The sequence below is a fragment of the Ovis canadensis genome, chromosome 5 (genome assembly GCF_042477335.2).
Source record: "Ovis canadensis isolate MfBH-ARS-UI-01 breed Bighorn chromosome 5, ARS-UI_OviCan_v2, whole genome shotgun sequence".
Classification (NCBI taxonomy): domain Eukaryota; kingdom Metazoa; phylum Chordata; class Mammalia; order Artiodactyla; family Bovidae; genus Ovis; species Ovis canadensis.
This window is the reverse complement of record NC_091249.1, coordinates 70,043,643-70,069,389: the sequence shown is the minus strand read 5'-3', so window position 1 is coordinate 70,069,389 and position 25,747 is coordinate 70,043,643. Positions and strand designations below refer to the sequence as shown.

Below are 25,747 nucleotides of genomic sequence, written 5' to 3'. Positions count from 1 at the left end.
CAAGCCTTGCCTTGTTCGCTAGATTGCATTTGGGCCACGTAGGGAAGAGGCAGTACCATTCTCCTGCTGTAATCAAAGAAGTCCATGGAAGAGTAGGAGACTTCTAGAAATTCTGAAAATCCTTAGAGGCTTGGGACAACTTAGCATAGCTTAAACTTTAGAAAACCATCTTTTATTAGGTGGTTTCAAGCATGATCTCTGGGCTTAAATACCTTCTGTCTCTGTTCTCAGGTTCTGGGACTCATGTCTTGCTGAATTGGACCAGCAGCCTTGGGGATGGTGAGAGGCCCCTCCCTATCGCTTCTCAGCTACAAGGCATGGTTGAAATCTGTAGCCTCTGAGGCCCCTAAGGAAAGGGCAAGTGATGCTTAGCTAGATAAATGTTTGCTAGTTATCTCTTAAAGGGATTTTTCCACCAAAGAGAAGTTTTCTTTTTATTTAACTGACACTATATCTTCAGCAGTATCTCCTTTCATGTTAGTAAGATGGCCTTGCCCGCAGTTAGGTGTGTACCTGTCTTTAAAAAAATAAGATGTCTGTCAGTTACACTGCTATGACCTCAGGTTCCAGAATATCAAGGCCACATTCTTTAGGTGTTCCATTTTGGATTGAACCTAAGTTTAGAATCAATCAGCTTATTGTTGAAGGGAAAAAGGATATCCCAAGTGACAAGAAAATACCTATTAACTATGGATTGGTTTGGAAATTACTTCTCTAAGTTTCCTGAGGATGTTTCCTTTCTCAACACACATGCACCTCTGTTGCTTTCACTCGTATCATCTAAGGATGAACAACATTTTATCTCCAACTTGAGGTACGAAGTAGGGTGATTTTACCCCCAGCTTTCGCTCTTTGGTTGGAATATCAAATCAATCTCTTCTTATAAGGAGCCAGGAAAAAGGAAACTGGGCTCAGGAAGGAAGTAGCTGCTATCATTTCCCATGTGTACCTGAAAGGGGGGAAACTGACTAGTTTTTCCTTGCCTTGCTTGGCTGGTGAAAAGAGAAGAGCTGACTTGGATGAAAGGGTGTCCATATATTCTTAACTTAAAATGATGAACCCTGATCAAGTGAAACTTTATTTCTGGTGACTACCAGTAATTTCCACCCTTTTGAAATCAAAACTCAAGAGTCTTGACTTTAGTTAAGAGTTTGAAATAATCAAGGAGGCCTTAGTGGAAGGCAGAATAAATTCCTAGTGCTGCAAGTCTCAATAAGGAGATGGTGACATGAACACCCTCTGCCTCCCACCCCCAGTCAAAGCATCAGATGTGTGGGGACATGCAGTGGGGAGTGCATTTAGCTGCCAAAAGAGGTGAAAGAGTGAGGGTGAAATGGGGAAAGGCTGTGTATGTCATCCAGCTGTCAGCACTCATTAGGAGCTGATAATGAGAATGACTGGAGTCAGCCTCCTGCCTTCCACCAGCTGAAGCCCCTCTCTGCTTCTTTCCCTTTCGGTGACCAACCCTCTTGGTCTGCCTGGGACTCTCCATCCTGGGAAAACCCTTAGGCCAGGGCAAACTGGAATGATTAGTCCCCCTGATTGAATTTTGAGGTGTTTGGGTAGCACGTGACCACTGAGAAACTGCCCCGGGTCTGCTTCCTCTGTTACTAGTTTCTCAGAGAACAGTACATACGTGCAAGATCCTTAATTTAAATAATAACAGTAGCTGCTGTCTACTATATGCCAAGTACCTGGTGTTTAATCTTCAGTGCAACTATGTAAGTAGGATATTTTAAACCCAGTTTAATGCAAGAGGAGACCAGAGCTAAGGGCTGGGGCAGTTCGTGTTTTCCAAGGTCAAACAACTAGGATGCAGCTGAACCATATTTGACTTTGTCTAAATCTAAGCTCTGTCCCCTTTGCACTAGTTGCAGAAGTTGCTGGATTTGATGGCAAACGGTTAGCTGCTCAGGTTGAGGAACTCTGACCATCAGCTTTACCCACTGCTTCCAAACTCATTCCTCTTAATGGTAGTATAAGATTCTACCTATAGAATATAGAATAATATACAGAGATAAAAGCTGGGCATGTGTGTGTGCTTAGTCATGTCCAATTCTTTGCAAACCTTTAGACTGTGGCCCTCCAGGCTCCTCAGTCCATGGGATTCTCCAGGCAAGAATATTGGAGGGGATTGCTATGCCTTCCTCCAGAGGAACTTCCTGAGCCAGGATCTGAACCCATGTCTCCTGTGTCTTTTGCATTAGCTGGTGGGTTCTTTACCTGCTGAGCCATTGTGTGTGTGTGCTCAGTTGCATCCAACTCTTTGTGACCCTATGGACCATAGCCCATCAGGCTCCTCTGTCCATGGGACTCTCCAGGCAAGAATACTGGAGTGGGTTGCCATGTCCTCCTCCAGGGGATCTTCCCTACCCAGGGGTCTAACCCTTGTCTCCTATGAATCTTCCATTGGCAGGTGGGTTCTTTACCGCTAGCGCCACCTAGGAAGACTGGGGAAGCCCCAAATCTGTGCAGTTCAGTTTAGTCGCTCAGTTATGTCTGACTCTTTGTGACCCCATGGACTGCAGCATGCCAGCCTTCCCTGTCCATCACCAATTCCCAGAGTTTACTCAAACTCATATCCATTGAGTTGGTGATGCCATCCAACCACCTCCTCCTCTGTCCTCCCCTTCTCCTCCCATCATCTGTCTTTCCCAGCATCAGGGTCTTTTCAAATGAGTCAGTTCTTCGCATCAGGTGGCCAAAGTATTGGAGTTTCAGCTTCAGCATCAGTCCTTCCAGTGAATATTCAGGGCTGATTTCTTTTACGATGGACTGGTTGGATCTCCATGCAGTCCAAGGGAGTCTCAAGAGTCTTCTCCAACAGTTCAAAAGCATCAGTTCTTTGGCGCTCAGCTTTCTATTTATAGTCCAACTCTCACATCCATACATGACTACTGGAAAAACCTTAGCTTTGACTAGATGGACCTTTGTTGGCAAAGTAATGTCTGTTTTTTAATATGCTGTCTAGTTTGGTCATAACTTTTCTTCTAAGGAGTAAGCGTCTTTTAATTTCATGGCTGCAGTCACCGTCTGCAGTGATTTTGGAGCCCCCCAAAATAAAGTCTGTCACTGTTTACCCTGTTTCCCCATCTATTTGCCTTGAAGTGATGGGACTAGAAGACATGATTTTAGTTTTCTGAATGTTGAGTCTTAAGCCAACTTTTTCACTTCAGTTGTGTCCAAAATCTGTGCAGGAAGCTACAATAACTACTTTAGTTTGATACCTGTAGCAGCCCCTGAATAACTATTCAATTTTTAAAGGAACTACGAAGTAACTGGCACATAGCAGATGCTCAATTAAGGGTAGCTATGCTTATTTTAATTTTGACACATGAGCTGTTATCTTGAACTGAAATGTTTTAGCTAATACATGTCAATTCAAACATAAAAATGGCCAAAGATTCAGAATATCCAAGGAAAGAAAATAATACAATTCTTCAGTTCAAAATTAAGCAAACACATACATACAAAAACCAGTCCCCCCCTCCCGCCACCAAGGAAAAGCTTTCTCAGTTATTTGATTTGGAATAGAGGAGAGGCTTCCTTGCTGTAACGGGGTGTTACACATATAATGCTGAGGTAGAAGCAGAAAATTCTCTTCTAGGGCTCCAAGCTATAAGTACATTTCTGAGGCAAATCTAATCTAGGGGCTCAGCTCTAAGAAATTCCTTTACTAAAATCATTGGAAATTCTTAGCGTAGTAATGGAAGTCTCAACTTGTAGGATCATGTTAAGATGTAAATGCAGTGGGTTGTGTGGAGGCATATAAGAAGCTTTTAGGCTACTCTCAATAAAATCTTGATGTTTTTATGTAATCAGTTCACACCTGAGAGTTGTGCCTTTACTAGAGGATGAAACACAGTTATGGTCACATAATTTATAGCTATATTGAGGAGGACTCATATAACAGATGTAACTTGTTGAAGGTAAAAGAGGAGAGTGAAAAGGCTGGTTTATGACTCAACATTCAAAAAACTAAGATCATGGCATCCAGGCCCATCACTTTAGGGAAAATAGAAGGGGAAAAAGTAGAAGCAGTGATAGATTTTCTTTTCTTCAGCTCCAAAATCACTGTGGACAATGACTGCAGCCATGAAATTAAAAGACATTTGCTCCTTTGGAAGGAAAGGTAGGACAAACCTACACAGCATATTGAAAAGCAGACATTACTTTGCCAACAAAGGCCCATCTAGTCAAAGCTATGGTTTTTCCAGTAGTCATGTACAGATGTGAGAGTTGGACCATAAAGCAGGTTGAAGGCCGAAGAATTGATGTTTTTGAACTGCGATGTTGGAGAAGACTCTTGAGAGTCCCTTGGATTGCAAGGAGATCAAACCAGTCAATCCTAAAGGAAATTAATCCTGAATATTCATTGGAAGGACTGATGCTGAAGCTGAAGCTCCAACACTTTGGCCACCTGATGTGAAAAGCCAACTCATTCGAAAAGACGCTGATGCTGAGAAAGACTGAAGGCAGGAGGAGAAGGGGATGACAGGATGAGATGGTTAAATAGCATCACCGACTCAATGGACATGAAATTTAAGGAAACTCTGGGAGATAGTGAAGGACAGGGAAACCTGGCGTTCTGTAGTCCATGGGGTCGCAAAGAGTTGGACACGACTGAGCAACTGAACAATAATAACAATATATAACAGAAGGGATACATGAATTCAGTTTTATCCAATTCAGCAAATGTGTACCCACTAAGTTTCAAGGAATGTACTAGAGCCTGGGGATACAGGGAGAAAGCACAGGTGCCCCCTGACTGCAGGGAGTTCAAATGGAAGCAGAGGAGATAAGATACATATAGAGGTAGTTTTTCTAGGACCAATCTGAAATCTTCATAGGGCCTTAGTCTGCTCAGACTTTCATAACAAAATACCACAGACTGGGTAGCTCACAGAACAGATACTTTTCACAGTGCCAGAGGCTGGAAGTCTAAAATCAGGGTGCTAGCATGGTTGTGTCCTCGTGAAGACTTCCTGGTTTGCAGCCTTCTCCTTGTGTTTTTACATGGCCTTTCCTCTCTTATAAGCCAGTAGTCCTAATGGACCAGTATCCCACCTCTGTTCCTCATTTAACCTTAATTGTCTCCTCAAAGCCCTGTCTCAAAATGTGGTCACATTGGAGGCTAGCTAGGTCTTCAGCATATGAGTTTGGGGGGATATGATTCAGTCTATAACAATAGGCCCTAACCCACATCACAATAAATATATTAAAATGCACCCATACCAAATGTTATACCCATTATTATTATTATTTTGCTGCATAGTAAGTGAAAGAATTTTTATAATTCTGCTTTTGAAATTATTGGACTCTGAGTAATTTATGATTGGCTGCTACTGCTTACAGAGAAGGCAATGGCACCCTACTCCAGTATTCTTGCCTGGAAAATCCCATGGACGGAGGAGCCTGGTAAGCTGTAGTCCATGGGGTCGCTAGGAGTTGGACACGACTGAGCGGCTTCACTTTCACTTTTCACTTTCATGCATTGGAGAAGGCAATGGCAACCCATTCCAGTGTCCTTGCCTGGAGAATCCCAGGGACAGGGGAGCCTGGTGGGCTGCCGTCTCTGGGGTCACACAGAGTCGGACACGACTGAAGAGACTTAGCAGCAGCAGCAGCAGCAGCAGCTACTGCTTAGCAGTCAGTCATTGGATTTTTTTTTTTTAACAAAATTAGAAAATCATCAATTGTTTTCAAATGTAGTGAAATACTACGTCTGAATTCCAAATTTGACCTTAATGAGATAGATACCATATTAGATTTTTATGTTTAATTGAGCATTTACTAATTTATACTTTGCAGTTTTTATATTTTATAGCCAATATATTTTTTCCAGGTCTTAAACACTTTTGTAGGCTCTTGTAAAGCTTGCTAGGCCCTATGCCTTGTCTATAATGTCAAATGGACGAAAGGGTGAGATGTCTCTTAGCTCTGCTTCACACTCCTAGGTAGGTCACTCCTAACTTTATTTGCTCTTCCAAACTCGGGTGTGGCATTCCCAGCTGACGTGTCTCGCTGGTACTATAGCCTGGCTGGTTCCGAGCACCCTTGTCCCTTCCACCCTACCTCATAGTCTGTTTTCCTTGCCATCTCTGGTACATTGACATCACCATCTACCTGGTAGGAGACTCAGAAGCCATTGCAGTGATCATAAGTCTCCCAAGTCCACCTGTTTCAGGTTTTAAGCTGTTATCAGGATGACTACATGGAAATTGCCTGGAAACATTGAATACCAATTTCTATGCCTCGTCCCTAGAGTCCTGTGTAGTGGTCTTGGGGCTTGGGTATAATAGGGCTTGGGAATTTTTTTTTTTTAACAAGCTTGGAAAAGACTCTGATGCTGGGAGGGATTGGGCGCAGGAGAAGGGGACGACAGAGGATGAGATGGCTGGATGGCATCACTGACTCAATGGACAAGAGTTTGGGTGAACTCCGGGAGTTGGTGATAGACAGGGAGGCCTGGCGTGTTGCAATTCATGGGGTTGCAAAGAGTCGGACACGACTGAGCTACTGAACTGAACTGAATGTGCTGTCAGGTTTGAGAAGGTGTGGACTTGGGCAATATTGGTGAAATGAAAAAAGAGATGTGGATCTTTATAACAAGAACAATGTTCCCTGTATTATGATAACATGAAATCCCATTGGCTTTAATGTTCCAAATCAGAGGTTCTCAAAGGACTCCCCAGCTGTTTCCAAAATGCCCCCAGAGTGTTGCCTTAAGGATGTTCAGGAGCATTCTCTCCTGGCCTCTAGTCTTTGTGTTCCAGAATAGGAAATGGCAGCCCACTCCAGTATTTTTGCCTGGGAAACCCCACGAACAGAGGAGCCTGGCAGGCTATAGTCTGTGGGGTCACAAAGAGTCAGCCATGATTTAGCGACCGAGCATGCACGCCCTGTAGCAACAGCTATTATAGGAAGAAATTCTGCTGTCTCTTTATTTTCTCTCAAGTATGAGGTAGGCTCTTTATTCCTTCATAACACATCAGCAGAGACCAAGTGCAAACTCATAATGAAGCTTGCTAAAAGAGCAGAGGAAAACAATAACTCCTATTATGTATAGACTTAGGTGCATTTTCAGCCCCTCTACCCTACTCTTGACCTGCCCCTTCCAAGGCCAGATGACAGCTTATTCTTCACTCTAGTACTCATTCCAGATATATCCCTATGGTAACAGTTCAGGCAAAACTATCCGTCCAAGAAAGAGACAGAAATTTTTTCTCACCTTGCTGTTGAAGCCTGTCCCCTGGGCCTGGTTTTTTATTTCAGAATGATTGAGCAGAATATCTGTGCCCTTCAGGGAAAATCAAACCAAAGTTGTACTTTGTGGCTGCACTAGGACAATCATACACACAGTAGTATGGTATCGAGATATATTCTAAAGCCCAGATTATTCACTTAAATGATACCATCTGTTCAATAGCCTCGTCCAGATTTAGATGTATGTACACTTAGTCTAATTCTTTGTCTTTTCAATAAAGGTTCAAAATCCTTGCAATATAGTCTTACTCATGGTCATCTATAGTCACACATGCTGTGGGCACAGTAAATGAATTATGTGCCCTTCAGTTGATATAATAACTGTATATGGTAGTTTTTTCTTCTTAAATTTTAACAAACAGAAAGCAGAGAGGTTAAGCAGCTTAACCAAGGTCAAACTTCCAGGAAGGGGCACACTGAGGTTTGAGCTGAGGCCCCTTGGTTCCAAATCTGTGAATCTAACTATTATGAAACACAGAGAACTGCTGAGGTAGTAGACTGAATATTGAGTTTGAATAATGGGACTTGGAATAGTAATGCATTAATTAAAATGGGGCAAAAAATCAGAAGAGGTGGTGTGATGGAGGAGGAGGGAGGGAGATGGTAAGGTCAGCTTGGGCTATGGAACAAGAGCCACTGGGTATCATTGGGTCCTTGTGTCTTTGTCACTCTGTCCTGGCTTGATGAGTATCTTTCTGAATCATCTTCTTTGTTTCCAAGTTAATCACCATCCTTGACTCTCCAGGAGCTGTGCACCAGCCCAGGCTGTGGTGAAGCAGCCTTTCTGGGGAGCCAGCAGCAGGACAGCAATCACATCCATTGTCCAGACTGGTGGGGACTGGAGCACTGGCCTCTTCAGTGTCTGCAGAGATAGGAGAATCTGTATGTTTTTTTCTCTTCCTTTAAGTTCTTTACTATTTTCTTTCCTGAGACACCAGTAGGTAGAAAAACTACATTAGGTGCAAGGACAGAAATTAAATGGTTTCAGACTAACTGGACTAATATTCTAGTGACTCAAATATACTCCTTGGCAGGAAGAATTTTACTTTCAGTGATGTGGCTGTTTTGAAAGAGTAAGTGGTAACTTAAAAGATTTTTTAAATGACAAAATCCACTGTAAACAAAGATGCACAAAATGGGCTCCTTTGTCTGCGGCTGATTGAGCATAAATTATTACAGGTTTCTTGGTGAATGGCTAGTAATACCTGTAAAAACAACCTCAAGTGTAATGTAGCCTTTGGCCTAGTAATTACATTTTTAGGCATTTAGTCTAAGGAAACAAATCATGTGCAAGGTTTTAGCAATATCATTAAAATTGGTAGCACTGGTTATTGTAGCAACAGTCTAGAACAAACCAATTATTCAATGGGGGCTTCCATACCATGAATTATACAGCCATGAAAAGTCATATTGTAGAATGATACTTAACTGAAATGGAAAAATGTTGGGATACATTTTTAAGTTAAAGAATCAGATTGTAAAACCATACATATTAGACATTATTTGGAGGAGGATATTTAGAGAAATATCTGGAAGGATGCAAATACAAATGCTTATAGCAGTTGTCTCCAGATGGTATGCTAATGTATAATTTTTCTTTTCGCTTATTTCTAGTATTTCTGTGAGGAAAGTGTATTACTCTCGTAACAGTAAGACCAATCATAAAAAGAAGCTCCCTTTGTTGACTGAAATCTTCAGATGCTGGTTTAGCTGTGAAGAAGCACCAGCAGCACTGTCCTCTACTGCATGATTTTCCCCTAGGTTGAAGTACAGAGCACATGGATTCTATTTTTACCTTAGGACATTCTGACTGGTCTCTGGTACCACCTGTCAGTATCCTTTTCCAGGACCTGATGCTCTTGCCCTAAGGAGTAACATGGTCACAGAATCTTCTTTTTTTAGGGGGTGGTTTCCTTTCTGATGGATGAGGGCTAGTTTCTTAAGTTCAATAGACTTTAATATTTTCAAAGAATATGGCTTCCCACCCTGTAGAGGCTCTGACAAGATCTGAATTTGTCCTAAAGCCTCACAGGATGTATCAACCGGAGAGCTCTGAGCCATTATCCAATCCAAGGCTTATTCAGCTGGGTCTAGCTGAGTCAAAAGCTCTAAACCATTTCTGGTGTTCTGATCATCCAAGCCTGAGCCTTCACTGTTTGCCTGGGCCTCACAGCCAAGAGACCTCTCAGCTCTAAACCATACCTTCTGTTGCTATCCCTTTGACCATCTGACCCAGAGCCCAGCAGATTTCTTCCTGCCACTGCTACGCATGTGAACTCCTGACCAGACAATTACGGCAGCTGTTCTCTGATTCTCTCAGGATTCTTCCTGGTTCTTGTCCACACTCTGATTTTGGTTGTTACCCAGTGTTGTAGTTACAGAGAAGGCAGAATAACCATAGGGAGATACGGAGACCGTACCCCAATTTGGGAACTGGACGATTTTCTTTTCATAGCTTGTAGCTGGTGATTGGGAGTTGGGGTATCAATGCATTTCCAAGTAGAGCAAAGCTTGAAATATAATGTAGTGGTTAGGAGAACATATTTGTGTTGGGTATAGTCCTCGCCTTGAATCTTAACTCTGCTTCTTACTGGCAATTTGCCTTTGAACAAATTCTCAGAGTCTTCATTTTTCCACCTCTAAAATGAGGGTAAATAAATGTGTCCACCTTAAAGATTGTCAAGATTAAAGCAGATAATGCATAGAACCTACTCAAGAACCCTGGTCTGGGAACATAACTGGATCAGATTTTTTTTTGGTTGCCTACTATATTGGGTTAAACACTGTCCCCTCAAAATTCCTGTTCACCTATAGGCTCTGCATGTGGCCTTATTTGGAAACAGTCTTGCATTGTTGTCAAGTTAAAAAGAGGTTATGCTAGATTAGGGTGGGCTCTAATCCAATGACTGGTATTCTTAAGGAAATTTGGACACACACACAGCAAAGATTGCCATGTGAAGACAGGCACAGATTAAATAATGCATCTATAAACCAGACACGGTCAGGGAGCGCCAGCAACTACCAAAAGTTTGGAGACAAGCATGGAAAAGACTTTCCCCAGAGCTTCCGGAGGATCAACTCTGCCAACACATTGACTTCAGACTTCTAGCCTCCAGATTCTCCAGTGAGAGAATACTTTCTATTGTTTGAGACATCCAGTCTGTGGTATTTTGTTATGGCAGCCCTAGGAAATTAATACTGAAGCAAACATTGAATTTCATTAGGAGGCTATGGGGCAATTCACAAAATCAGGAAATAAATGAAAACCTGCGCTTATGAGGGACAAGATGCATTATCAGGAGATAGTTGACAAACTGGTCAACTCCAAACATTTTAATCCTTATGCTTTCCTGTCTGAGAATTACTCTGTCAGCAATGGAGCCCAATTTGCCTAGCCTAAGTCATACCTGCTGCTTGACCAGCCCAGGGCATTTTGAGTGACAGTTCTCCCACTACAGCTGGCAATAGTGAAGGGGTATTTTCCTAAATTCACTGCTGGGGTGTGTTATCATGAACACCCCCTTCCCCACTGCAATAATACACAGTAATGACCTTAGTAGATCTCAAGTATTAATATTGTTATTATAAATTTTTATCTTCCAGCATGTTGAAAGCAAAGAGTAGAATCAGGAGACAGACTGCTGCTGCTGCTGCTAAGTCGCTTCAGTCGTGTCCGACTCTGTGACCCCACAGATGGCAGCCCACTAGGCTCCTCTGTCCCTGGATTCTCCAGACTAGCTGCTGCCTAATTCCAAGAGTACTTAAAAAAAGTTGATCAAAGAAAGGACACTTCACCACCCCCTCTGCCTTAAACATTGTTTCACTGCTTAGCTCTGCACCCCACCCCGTGGTCTTCTGGGTCCCTGCTTGTCCATTTGAGAGCCCATTCTAGGGCCAGGGAGGAAGGAAGGACATGTGAAGAATACAGTATTCTTTACAGTTGGACATCACCTGCACAGGAGAGACCATGGATATTATAGTACCAGGTGATCGTGAATGTTCTGTGTCCTAACTGATCTTCCCTGGATGGGCCTCTGCTTCATGACTGCTCATAGTGTCTCTAAGCTCATTGTCTCACCAGAAAATTTAAAGGCAGTATGACTTTATACGCTGGTTGTCTGCACCACAGTTCCCAGGACACAGCTGGAGCACTAGTGCCATGAGTGGTGGATTTTTTTCCTTCTTTGTCTAAAAGGGTTACTTCAACCACAAAGTTTTATTTCAAGCAAATTACTGTGACAGTAGTTGTGGCAAACTTGGAAACAAAAGGGAGATCTTCTTTCCATGACTTTGTTTCACATCAGGTTCCCATCCTGGGAACCATTTTTTGCATTAAATGTTGAGAATGACTGCTACAATTTGTCATCTATTAAGCAAAGGGTACATTATGAGCAGTGATGATTTCCATTTATTTTTGACATTTTGATTCTTCATTTAATTGCGATTCTATTTTTTAAACTGCCTCCCTCTTCCCACCTCGGCTCTTTCATCTGAATTCACACTGCACAGGGATTAGAAATAGGTGCTTCTATGTCCTTTGAAGATGTGGCTTCTGAAAGCTCAGATGAAAAGATGAAGCCAAGATGAAATAAGTGGCTGTGAAATGGCTTCACGGGTGAAAGGCTGGCTGTTCCAGCTGGGGATGTTTGTGATGTTGTCTCAGAGGAGGTTGATGTGGAAGGTGTAATCAACCTGGGTTTATAATTCAGCCAGTATTTACCTATGTATAGTCATGTGATAGGTGTTACAGACATAATAGTGAACAAGACAGAGATGGTTTCTGAGAGGAGATAGGCAATAAGCAAACAGACAAATAATTGTAGTGGGGCTAAGTGCCATGGAGGAAAGAAACAGGGTGTTTTGAAAGGAAATTATAGGGGTTAAGTAAAGGATGGCAACTCTGGGGAACTGACTTAAGCTGATTTCTGAAAGATGGTAAACAGCCAGCCACTAAAACCACCTTCCCTGTGGAGGCATCATAAGTGTCAGGCAGCAAAGAGCTTTGTGTGGATGAGGAATCATCAGATGCCCAAGATGGGGAGGGGGAAACAGGCCAGGAATTTCTCTTTGGTTTTCTGGAAGAGGAAGAGGCATGAAAAGGCCCCAGACTTGGGGTCACATCCCTGAACTGTATTTTGGGTACACTGTATACCATCTGCAAACAGTCACAACTGGTCATGCTCACTGGTCTTGCCCAGCAGAGATCTGACAAACAGGAGGTGCTTATGAATATTTCCTGAACGACAGACACATCAATGAATGAATTTTAACCTGTATTTTCACTTGCTTCCTTCTTTCCTGCACTTCCCTGAAACAATCATACAAACAGAATCAAAAGGGATATTGAGGTCAGCTGGTCTGGGCCCTCACCAGCTTGTCTAAGTTCCCCCTACAGGAGGCCTGGCAAGGACCTGACAGCCTTGGCTTTCTGAACATTTCTAGGGAGGAGGGCTCCTCTCCCTTGGAGCCTGCTCAGTGCTTAAAAAAATGGTTTTAAATAGATTACCAGGCATACGATACAAAATTCAAAAGTACCTGTCCCTTTAGTATATGAAGAGCAGGAAGTCCATCCCTATTCTCCCATGCTGCCCAGTTGTTCCCAGAGCCCATCACTCTTACCTGAGCCCCAATGTAGTCTGTAAAGATATAAACCATTTTAATGAAGATAGATTAATTTTTTAATTAGAAAAGTATCATATAATCATAGGAATAAAGAAAAATATAAAAGCCTATAAAGGAAGAAAGCAGTACCCTGTAATTCCAGCCACCAGAGATAAACTGTGTTACTATTTCAGTATCTATCCTTCCAGATTTTTCCTGTATATGTGGTATATATAATTGATGCAAATAATGGAATTATAAACACGCAGTTCTGTGTTTTTATTTGGTTTTAATTTAACAATATAGGTGATCAGGCCATATCAGCTCTTCTGGAGCTAAAATTTTAAATGGCTGCATAGATTCCATTGTATGAATGTACCACAATTCATTTATCCACAGTTCTTACTAGCAGACCTTTTTGTGGTTTCCAGATGTTTTGCTATTCAAACCAGTGCTCTGTGAGTATACTCTTATCGGCGCCATACGTGTGTCCACTGACCTGTCGGGTAATTGCTGAGGAGTAAAGAGATGGCAAGAATACACAGAAGAACTGTACAAAAAAGATCTTCACGACCCGGATAATCACGATGGTGTGATCACTCATCTAGAGCCAGACATCCTGGAATGTGAAGTCAAGTGGGCCTTAGAAAGCATCACTACAAACACAGCTAGTGGAGGTGATGGAATTCCAGTTGAGCTATTTCAAATCCTGAAAGATGATGCTGTGAGAGTGCTGCACTCAATATGCCAAATTTGGAAAACTCAGCAGTGGCCACAGGACTGGAAAAGGCCAGTTTTCATTCCAATCCCAAAGAAAGGCAGTGCCAAAGAATGCTCAAACTACCACACAATTGCACTCATCTCACATGCTAGTAAAGTAATGCTCAAAATTCTCCAAGCCAGACTTCAGCAATACGTGAACCGTGAACTTCCAGATGTTCAAGCTGGTTTTAGAAAAGGCAGAGGAACCAGAGATCAAATTGCCAACATCCACTGGATCATTGAAAAAGCAAGAGACTTCCAGCAAGACATCTATTTCTGCTTTATTGACTATGCCAAAGCCTTTGACTGTGTGGATCACAATAAACTGTGGAAAATTCTTCCAGAGATGGAAATACCAGACCACCTGACCTGCCTCTTGAGAAATCCGTATGCAGTCCAGGAAGCAACAGTGAGAACTGGACATGGAACAACAGACTGGTTCCAAATAGGAAAAGGAGTATGTCAAGGCTGTATATTGTCACCCTGCTTATTTAACTTATATGCAGAGTACATCATGAGAAACGCTGGACTGGAAGAAACACAAGCTGGAATCAAGATTGCCAGGAGAAATATCAATCACCTCAGATACACAGATGACACCACCCTTATGGCAGAGAGTGAAGAGGAGCTAAAAAGCCTCTTGATGAAAGTGAAAATGGAGAATGAAAAAGTTGGCTTAAAGCTCAGCATTCAGAAAATGAAGATCATGGCATCTGGTCCCATCACTTCATGGGAAATAGATGGGAAACAGTGGAAACAGTGTCAGACTTTATTTTTGGCAGCTCCAAAATCACTGCAGATGGTGATTGCAGCCATGAAATTAAAAGATGCTTACTCCTTTGAAGAAAAGTTATGGGCAACCTAGATAGTATATTCAAAAGCAGAGACATTACTTTGCCAACAAAAGTCTGTCTAGTCAAGGCTGTGGTTTTTCCAGTAGTCATGTATGGATGTGAGAGTTGGACTGTGAAGAAGGCTGAGCGCCGAAGAATTGATGCTTTTGAACTGTGGTGTTGGAGAAGACTCTTGAGAGTCCCTTGGACTGCAAGGAGATCCAACCAGTCCATTCTAAAGGAGATCAACCCTAGGATTTCTTTGGAAGGAATGATGCTAAAGCTGAAGCTCCAGTACTTTGGCCACCTCATGCGAAGAGTTGACTCATTGGAAAAGACTGTGATGCTGGGAGGGATTGGGGGCAGGAGAAGAAGAGGACGACAGAGGATGAGATGGCTGGATAGCATCACTGACTCGATGGACATGAATCTGAGTGAAGTCCGGGAGTTGGTGATGGACAGGGAGGCCTGGTATGCTGTGATTCATGGGGTCGCAAAAAGTCGGATATGACTGAGCGAGTGAACTGAACTGAAACCTGCTGGTCAGAGCACATGTCCCATTTTACGTCTCCATGGATGCTGCCAAACAGCTCTCCGTTTAGAAGCTGTACTAATTTACACTCCCACCCGCCTCAATGCATGAGCAAGCTCTATTCCTTTTTTAAGCATCTTTTTCTGTTAGGTGATTCTGCCTTTTTGTAATAACAGATCTGAAATGTGCCTCACTGCAGTTTCCACCCACCTTTCCTGCTTCTGCTCCCTGGGGCTCCACATGGTTCTCTGTGGCTCCTTTTTATCTTGACTCCCTCTGTGAGTTAGAGGGATGAGTAGTGAGCCACATTCCATGCTTGAGGGTGGAGTTCATGTCAGAGAACAGGCCAGGAATATTTAGGTGTGGAAGCTGACATAACCCACAGGCCTTTGAGTGTAAGAGGAAGAGGCTGCATTTATGGCTTGGATCTTTCTTGACCCTGAGTTTCTTTAAAAAAAAAAATATATATATATATGTATATATATATATATATACATACATATCTATATTTATAGGTATGTATTGGAATATATGGGGCTTCCCTTGTGGCCCAGACGGTAAAGCGTCTGCCTACAATGCGGGAGACCGGGGTTCGATCCCTGGGTCAGCAACTTCCCCTGGAGAAGGAAATGGCAACCCACTCCAGTATTCTTGCCTGGAAAATCCCATGGATTGGAATATATGTGTGTGTGTCTGTATATATATATATACATATATATATATACACACACACATGCATATACAAATAACATGAATATGCTTATTTTATTAAAAAATGGAACATTACAGAAAACAACCATGTCACTCTTTTTCATTTACATATGCATCTATTAGTAATATATACTACTGCTTTGTAGCTCTTTAAACAAAGCATAAATGGTATTATGCTATAATATTATTATGCAGTTTGATTTTTTAACTCAAAATATATCTTAGAGATTTATCTCTGTTGTTACTTAATCTATCTTTCACTGCATTCTTAATCATTCCCTAGTATGATTTACATAATCATGATTTATTTACGCTTTTGTGTATCAATATACACTTGTTTTACATTTTAAGTCACAAATAATGCAGCACTGGATAGCCTTGTACCTGCCTCTTTGTGTGCATGTGTCAGCATTACTTTTATATGTGGAATTACTGGATCCCAGAGTATTTAAAAATTTTACTTGATTCAGCCAAGTTGCTTTTGAAAGTGTGCCAATTTCCACTCCCCTCTGTGTGGGGAGTACCTATTTCTCTACGGTGTCCCACATTTGATATTAAAAAATTAAGAAAAATTCGGCATTCTTATTGGTAATAAATGGTTTCTGATTGTCAATATGCAATTCCCTGATTACTAATGATGTTGAACAACTTGTCATGTTTGTTATTGGCCATTTGTGTTTCTTGTTGAGTGAATTACCTACTCGTGTCTTACGTTCGTTTTCTTTTGTTTAATCCTTTATATATTGATTTGTAGGATTTCTCTGTATATTCTGGATACTAAACCTTGGTCTATGATATAGATAGCAGAATTTCCTCCGAGAGTCTCCTTCAGACAAAGGATTCCATCATCCTGCCCTGAGCAAAGATCTTTCATTTCCATCTTTCATTTCCTAAAGAAGCTGCATAATTTCAGCCTGTCCCATAGGAAAAAATACCAAGTGGTGGTAGTGAGGGCACTGTCTTGGAACACACAACTCCACAGTTGTTTACTAGATAAATACATAAAACATGAGATCATATGGCATATGTGTTATGTGTAGTAGTTGAGACTTTGGCGTCAGACTTATTTGAGTTCAAACATGGCCTCTGCACCTTCCTAATAAATGTATGAACTTGGGCAAATAGCTTAAATCCTCTGGGCTTTAGATTGCTCATCTGTAAAATGGGCCTAGTAAGAGTAAATTTCATAGGATTGTTGTGAGAATTAAGTGAGTTAATACATGTAAAGTACTTTTAGCAGGGCTTGGCACATGGTAAAATCTGTGTAATTACCAGCTATTATGTAATAAAACTTTGGCTTTTATAGTGCTTTGTTTTTATTATATCTGGCTTCTGTCCCAAGGTAATTGAATTTTGGGTGTGTTTCCTTAGTATCTATTACTGCCTCATAATGAACACTAAGATAATGTGACTATACAATGGGAAGGCTTAAAAATAAAATTAACAGCATGTGTTATTTAAAAAGACATATGAGTCATAAAAATAAGGTACAAGAATTCCAGTGCACAAAACAACATCTTTACAAAAGGCTTATGAAGGATGGTGGGCATTTCTTTGTCAGTTAAAGTGGTACGGCACAGGCAATTGTATAAACACAATTTATTACTCACTTAGCTTGCCAGCTTTATAATTATGCAACTTTGATTAATTTTTTATTTGCAGAGATACACACTACTGTATTTTGTAACTGATGCATAAAATTAGTTTTGGTTGACTTCTATGTACCATGATTTCAAAGTTCCCTAAATCAGGGCTGCATACCATATTACCACTCTGAACTCACAGTAAGTTCTTGGGCCACTTGTTATCCCTTGACCTGTTCGTACCAGTTGTCAGTGCTGTGTGGGGCTTGCTGATCTTGCTAGGAGTAATGATCTTTTTAACTGTGGGCTGAAACATCCTAGACTTAATCAAGGCTGAATTTAGTGTTTGCTTTGGGCCAGGTGATGACTGCAATACATAATCTAGCAATTATCTCAAGATTCCTGATGAAAGAGAGGAAATAGACATTCTGTTCCTGGAAGGTAGGCTGCTCCTCATCCTCCTCCCATTCTAGCCTCATGCCCATTGTGCGCATGTGCTCCCTCACCCTTTACATGAAATGGAGGAAGTCCAGAATCCAGGCACATCCCCTGGAGGTTATAAGATAAAACAGCATTCCTAGATTTCTGCTGCTTTGTCACTGAAACTAGGAGTGGGATTCTGTACTCCTGACTGTTGAAGAAAGAGGGTGGGATGAAGAGTCAGAGACTGGTCTTTGACAGGGTATTTTTAAAAATTAATTTATTTTAATTGGAGGCTAATTACTTTACAATATTGTAGTGGTTTTTGCCATACATTGACATGAATCAGCCATGAGTGTACATGTGTTCCCCATCGTGAACCCCTCCTCCCACCTCCCTCCCCATCCCATCCCGGGTCATCCCAGTGCACCAGCCCTGGGTACCCTGTCTCATGCATCGAACCTGGACTGGTGATCTGTTTCACATATGATAATATACATGTTTCAATGCTATTCTCTCAGATCATCCCACCCTTACCTTCTCCCACAGAGTCCAAAGACTGTTCTGTACATCTGTGTCTCTTTTGCTGTCTCACATATAGGGTTATTGTTACCATCTTTCTAATTCCGTATATATGTGTTAGTATACTATATTGGTGTTTTTCTTTCTGGTTTATTTCACTCTGTAAAATAGGCTCCAAGTTTCATCCACCTCATTAGAACTGATTCAAATGTGTTCTTTTTAATGGCTGAGTAATACTCCATTGTGTATATGTACCACAGCTTTCTTATCCATTCGTCTGCTGATGGACATCTAGCTTGCTTCCATGTCCTGGCTATTATAAACAGTACTGTGATGAACATTGGGGTACATTCGTCTCTTTCAATTCTGGATTCCTCAGTGTGTATGCCCAGCAATGGGACTGCTGTGTCATATGGCAGTTCTATTTCCAGTTTTTTAAGGAATCTCCACACTGTTCTCCACAGTGGCTGTATTAGTTTGCATTCCCACCAACAGTGTAAGAGGGTTCCCTTTTCTCCACACCCTCTCCAGCATTTATTGTTTGTAGATTTTTGGATAGTAGCCATTCTGACCAGCAAATCAAATTATTTGTTCTAGTTCTGTGAAAAATACTGTTGGTAGCTTGATAGGGATTATATTGAATCTATAGATTGCTTTGGTTAGTGGATTTGATTTGCTTTGGTTGTGGATTTGATTTGCATTTCTCTGATAATGAGTGATGTTGAGCATCTTTTCATGTGTTTGTTAGCCATCTGTATGTCTTCTTTGGAGAAATGTCTGTTTAGTCCTTTGGCCCATTTTTTGATTGGGTCGTTTATTTTTCTGAAATTGAACTTCAGGAGTTGCTTGTATATTTTTGAGATTAGTTCTTTGTCAGTTGCTTCATTTGCTATTATTTTCTCCCATTCTGAAGGCTGTCTTTTCACCTTGTTTATAGTTTCCTTTGTTGTGCAAAAGCTTTTAAGTTTAATTAGGTCCCATTTGTTTATTTTTGCTTTTATTCCCATTACTCTGGGAGGTGGGTCATAGAGGATCCTGCTCTATGATTTATGTCGGAGAGTGTTTTGCCTTTGTTTTCCTCTAGGAGTTTTATAGTTTCTGGTCTTACGTTTAGATCTTTAATCCATTTTGAGGGTTTTTTTTTTTTTTCTGTGTATGGTGTTAGAAAGTGTTCTAGTTTCATTCTTTTACAAGTGGTTGACCAGTTTTCCCAGCACCACTTATTAAAGAGATTGTCTTTTCTCCATTGTATATTCTTGCCTCGTTTGTCAAAGATCAGGTGTCCATGCTGCTGCTGCTGCTGCTAAGTCGCTTCAGTCATGTCTGACTCTATGCGACCCCATAGACGGCAGCCCACCAGGCTCTGCTGTCCCTGGGATTCTCCAGGCAAGAACACTGGAGTGGGTTGCCATTTCCTTCTCCAACGCAAGAAAGTGAAACGTGAAAGTGAAGTCACTCAGTCGTGTCTGACTCTTCACGACCCCATGGACTGCAGCCCTCCAAAGTTCCTCCGTCCATGGGGTTTTCCAGGCAAGAAAAGAGTGCGTGGCCATTGCCTTCTCCGAAGGTGTCCATAGGTGCATGGATTTATCTCTGGGCTTTCTATTTTGTTCCATTGATCTATATTTCTGTCTTTGTGCCAGTACCATACTGTCTTGATGACTGTAGCTTTGTAGTATAGCCTGAAGTCAGGCAGGTTGATTCCTCCAGTTCCATTCTTCTTTCTCAAGATTGCTTTGGCTATTCCAGGTTTTTTTTTTTGTATTTCCATACAGAATGTGAAATTATTTGTTCTAGTTCTGTGAAAAATACCGTTGGTAGCTTGATAGGGATTATATTGAATCTATAGATTGCTTTGGTTAGTGTACTCATTTTCACTATATTGATTCTTCTAGTATGCTAGTGACATGGTATGTGAGCCTTTGTATCTGTTGCACTAGAAGGCTATGAACACTACCATGTCACACTCAGTAGAGTGAATAAGATAAAAAAAGACTAATGATAGCAAATGTTGGTGAGGCTGTAGAACAACAAACTCTCATATGTTGCTGGTGGGAATATAAAGTAGCACAAATACTTTGAAGAACTCTGTGAATTTCTGGTAAAATTAAATTTACATCTACCTCATGACCTAGCAATTCCACCTGCAGGAATCCACCCAAGTGAAATGGAAATGTCTGTCCACATAAATACTTGCATATGAATGTTCAAAGTACTTAACCATAATAGCAAAAAATGGAATTATCAGTTGGAAAATGGATAAATGATTTACAGAATATTTACACATTGGAGTTACTCCTCAACAATAAAAAGAACAAAGTACAGATGCCTGTAACAACATAGATGAATCTCAAGAAACATGCAGTTGAACAAAAGACAGTTACAAAAGTAAAGTAAACATGATCCATTTATATGAAGTGCGCGAAGAGGTAAAACCCCTTAATGGGAATAGAAATCAGAATAGTGATCATGACTGGAGTGGGGTGAGAGGATTGGGATCATCCGGGAAGGGACACAAGGGAGCTCTCTGGGGTGAGGGCAGTGTTCTACATGTTTGGGTACTTCAGTGAATGTGATTGTCACAACTCATCCAACTCAACGTTTATGGTCTGTGGATTTTCTTGTATATAAATTATGCTCAACTACATATTTATTGAATACATTTTTAAAGGTTATGGTTAATTTTTTTTTTTTTTTGCTCTTTCACAGTTGAGATTACTTGTATTCATCAAGGTTGTCATCTTTTGCTGTGATGTTAACATCTTAATCATTTACCAGGGATTCATAACCTACGGTCCAATGATAGCTTTCAATGGATCCTTGAACCCTGTGAAACTGAGTGCACAATTTTGCATTTCTGTGTGCATGTATTTTTCTTTCCCCTTAAAAGTCCATAGTATCACCGTATACTCAAAAGGGTCCATGACCCCAAAATGTATTTAAAACAGAACCTCTGTGTTAATGGTTCACGCAGGATGTGTAGGGAATGGTATCAGTAAGTTAAAGATGAATGAATGAATAAATAATCAACTGTTTCCAGTACATGTTTGAGGAACCAAGCTTCTACTAGTCTACAGATTAAAACTGGCAGATGTCAGTGGCTCCATGAAACTGCAAACATTAGAGAAACCTTCAGGCCTGAGATATAGAATAAAGTCCTGATAAGAATAGTAGGCAGAATCAGTGTATCATAAAAGAGCTTTCAATCACATATATAAAAAAGATGCCTGCCATTCAAAAGTATTATATACTGTGTCTATTTTAAATATTGAAATTAGATAGATGAACATAATAGAAACAACACGTTTCAACTATAAAAATTATTTAATGCTTTTCTCTTGACAGTAAAAACAATTACTGTAGTGAATGTTAACAGAATTGTAGCAGGTTCAGCTTTGCAAGTGTTTAACAAAAGACAATTTTGATGTGGCTCAGTTATGAGTCATACACTGAGTTTTGAGAATTGGTTATTCATCCTCAATCCCTGATTGTAGGGAGACAAAGCAGCATTAAATTGATGGCGTAGGGTTGTAAATGCTCTTTGAGATGTGAAGTGGCTCCAGGCACCTCTGAGCACCTTGACTTGCTTTTATGTGATTATTGACAGGTTTCTGTGGCCTCTTTTGTCCCATGTGTCTTGAGTGCGACATCGCCAGGCATTATGGAGAGTGTTTTTGTTGGCCACTGTTACCTGGGTCCACCTTGGCGCTGAGAATTGGCACCAGAGAGAGACATAAAATACGGGTAAGTGTGTTTGGATGTATATGTATATGAGAACCTGGATGGATGCCTTTCAAACCTGTGATTATTTTTATAAATGAGGTGTGGGTGAGGATAATAAAAACACCATACATAGTGGAAGGCTTTGGGAAAGGAAAGGGAAGAAATTTCTCATTTCACTTGTTACTAGGATGTATATTAAACCAAAATGCCACATTTTGAAGGGTATTTCCAAGGGAGACCTATTATAATTAGATTGTTGGCCAGTGAGCCACTTCTGTTTCTCTCTTGTTACATCAAGAGAAGACAGTTGTTGTTGTTTAGTTACCCAGTTGTGTCTGACTCTTTGCAACCCTATAGACTGCAGCATGCCAGGCCTCCCTGATCCTCACCATCTCCCAAAGTTTGCCCAAGTTCATGTCCATTGCTTCAGTGATACCATCCAGCCGTCTAATCTTCTGTCATCTCCTCCTCCTGCCCTCAATCTTTCCAATGATGACAGGTCGACATGCAACAAATTTGAAGGATAAACTTGGGATAATCTCACTTAAAATGTAGGCTCTCTGGCATATACAGAATTCACTTAGGGGATTCCCTGAGGACACTTCAAAGAACCAGAAAATTTCTAGTGTGGTTGAGACTGAGGTACAAGGAAAGTCTGAGGACAGACAAGTCATACCTACTCAGATGTGTACAGATAAAAAGGAATCTTTTTATCTGTTCTTGTGGAATGATCCCTAAGATGTATATTTAGCAAAAGAATATATATATGTAAAATGTAATATGTACATATCTTTACATATCTGTATGCCTAGACTTAGAATTTATCTGGAAGTCTATATAAGGACTGCCCACAATGGTTGTGTCCTGACAGGTAACTGGGTGGCCAGGGGGATTTACTTTTTACTTCCTCTCCCTTCTTACTGTGGGAATTTTGGATCATGTACACTTATTACTCCAGATAAGTAAATAAAATAATTATAAATATTAAGTTCTAAGAGAAAAAAGAGATGTTGACAGAGAATTTTCTGTCAGTGAGACAGCGTTTTTCAAGTATGAAGTCCTGAGGGCCGGTCTCTGAATTGCAAGGATTGGTTAGCAGTCGAGGTGCTTGGCACCCGAGTAAGCCCAGTGGAGTTGTGTCCATGAGCAATGACTTCAGGGTGGTGGTAGGTCTTGGGAGCAGTGGATGGGATGGGCCAGGAGGTAACGCTGTGGAGGCCCCCAGGTCGCGGAACTGAGCCTGTGTGGCAGCACCAGAACACACACGGTTTCTCCCCTAGGGCACCCTGTGTGAGGACTGGCTGGCAGTGCACTGTTGCTGGCCTTGCTCCATCTGCCAGGTGGCCCAGGAACTCAAGGTGAGAACCTCCCAACTCTATGAAATCTATACGGCCCCTTCAACCAAAGAAACTGTTATTTGATAGAGCAAGAAAACTTCTCCTTTCTCACTTCCCCACACCCTCCTCTTAAATCCCTCTTGGTGGAGAGATTGTTCTTAAGTTTTCACTGAAGTAGTATGAAAGTAAATGGTTTCCCACTACTGTGTTTACTGTTGTCCTTTCTTCATACATACCCCCTGATGAAGACACTTACTGGTCTGAAGTTGCCGTCCCAGCTCGGCCATGTTAGGCAGGTTAGAGAGGTAAATTTGTGCCCTCCACACCCTGCCTGGAGTTAGGAAGGTTGAATTGGCCTCCCCCCAACCCCCCACCATCTTCCCCTTTCACAAAGGATGTCTGGGAAGCTGGAAGAATTGTTATATGGCTTTCTTATGCTAAGCCTCTTTTCCCAAAGTATCAGTGATGGGGCAGAAGATGGTTAATTAAATTTTAATGTTATATTTTCTTATTTTTAAATTTTTATTGGAGTATGGTTGATTTACAGCGCTGCGTTAGTTTCAGGTGTACAGCAAAGTGAATCACATAGGATCTGGACTGGGCCCTAAATACCACTGTAATACAGGAGCATTGCCCTTCCTTGGTCCTGACGCCTTCAATCCTGACTGCACAAAGGAGTCAGCTTGTTGCTGACTATGACCAACTCTCCACCATGTGTAAATCTTTAGCCCCAGACTCAAGGCCTTTAGGTGGGCAGCTGTTGAATTGTGCCCCTCCCCCAATGCCTTCCTACCAAAGATATATTTAAGTCCTAACTCCTGGTGTATGTGAATGTGCCCTCATTTGGAAATAGTCTTGCAAATGTAATTAAGATGAGCCATTAGGGTGGGCCCTAACCCAATATGGCTATTGTCCTTACAAGAGGAGATGAGACACAAAGGTAGAGACACACAGAGAGAAAGCTGTGTGAAGATGGAGGCAGAGACTGGAGTGATGCTACCACAAATCAAGGAGTGCCTGGGGGTACCTGAAGGTAGGAGTTGTTGTTCAGTCGCTCAGTTGTGTCCAACTCTTTGCCACCCCATGGACTGCAGCACGCCAGGCTTCCCTGTCTTTCAGTGTCTCCTGGAGTTTGCTCAAACTCATGTCCATCGAGTTGGTGATGCCATCCAACCATCTCATCCTCTGTTGTCCCCTTCTCCTCATGTCCTCAATCTTTGCCAGCATCAGGGTCTTTTCTGATCAGTCAGCACTTCACATCAGTTGGCCAAAGTATTGGAGCTTCAGCTTTAGCATCAGCTGGGTGAGACAAGGGAATATCTTCTCCTAGAGGTTTCAGAGGGAGCACTGCCCAGCCAACATCTTGATTTTGGACTTCCAGCCTCCAGAACTGTGAGAGGATAAATTTGTGTTGTTCTAAGCCATCTGGTTTGTGGTTCTTTGTTACAGCAGCTGTAGGAAACTAGTTCACTCACCATCTACCACGTGAGTAGAATACTCTTGTTTTTGTTAGCATGGCAGCATAGAGCAGTGCTGAGGACCCTGGGGTCTGAAGCTGAACTGCCTCCTTCATTTACTAATTGTGTAACTACAGGCAAATTTGCAAATCTGTCAGTACCTTAGTGTCTTCCTCTGTAAAATGACAGTACTAACTTCACAGGGTTGTGAGGATTTTAACAAGTCAAGACACTTAGCTCAATGTTCAGAAAGGAGCAAGGACTTGGTAAATATTAGCTACTATTACTGTTTACTATTACCTTATATTCATAGTAAATGATATACTTTTCCATTTACAGTTGGGATATAAAGTTTTCTATCAAGTTTTAGATTAAAGTTAATTAGAAGAAGAACATTAAGTAAATGATGATATAAATGGTTGGTGGATAGGGCAAATATTATGAAGGTGGTAAAACATGAATTGAGCGCTTGTATGTGTCAGGCACTATTCAAAGCACTCTTCATATTTTAAGACATTTAATCCTTAATATTCCTCAGGAAACTGCTATAATAGTTCCATTTTCCAGACAAGAACCACAGAGAGGTTAAGTAACTTGCCCAAGGCCACACAGCTAGCAGGTGACAGGCAGTCAGGCTCCTGAGGCTGTGCATTAAGCAAGCAGAGAAGGTTTCTGGCCAAGAGGCTGTCTTGGTCCTCTTGTGGTTTTACAAACTGGGATTTATTCTAAGGAGGTGAACTCAGCCTGGTGAGTGTGGAAAGGAAGTGTCACTCACTCTGCCTCCAGTCATCCCCACTGAAAATAGTCAATTCCTGTCTGACAAAGTCACTCCTCTCCTCTCAGCCCTGCTTTTGGATGTCCAGGGAAGCTGCCAGTAGCCAAAGCCCTTTGGGAACAATAAAAGGCTCAGTGTTGACATTTAATACATGATAAAGTACTCCCCTCTCCAAGTCAGCTACTGAAAAAAAAAAAAAACAAAAAAAAACACAGGCCTGAGGGA

The 25,747-nt window shown here is 41.4% G+C and overlaps 1 protein-coding gene across 1 annotated transcript; it reads left to right on the top strand.

The window, feature by feature from the left end:
* Window positions 1-689: 689 nt before the first annotated feature.
* PLAC8L1 (PLAC8 like 1) lies at window positions 690-23,491 on the top strand. The gene is made up of 4 exons (XM_069592339.1): window positions 690-814; window positions 8,012-8,148; window positions 21,838-21,974; window positions 23,234-23,491. Exons 1-4 carry the CDS (start codon window positions 690-692, stop codon window positions 23,372-23,374), a joined length of 540 nt encoding a protein of 179 aa, XP_069448440.1. The 3' UTR covers window positions 23,375-23,491.
* Window positions 23,492-25,747: the final 2,256 nt, after the last annotated feature.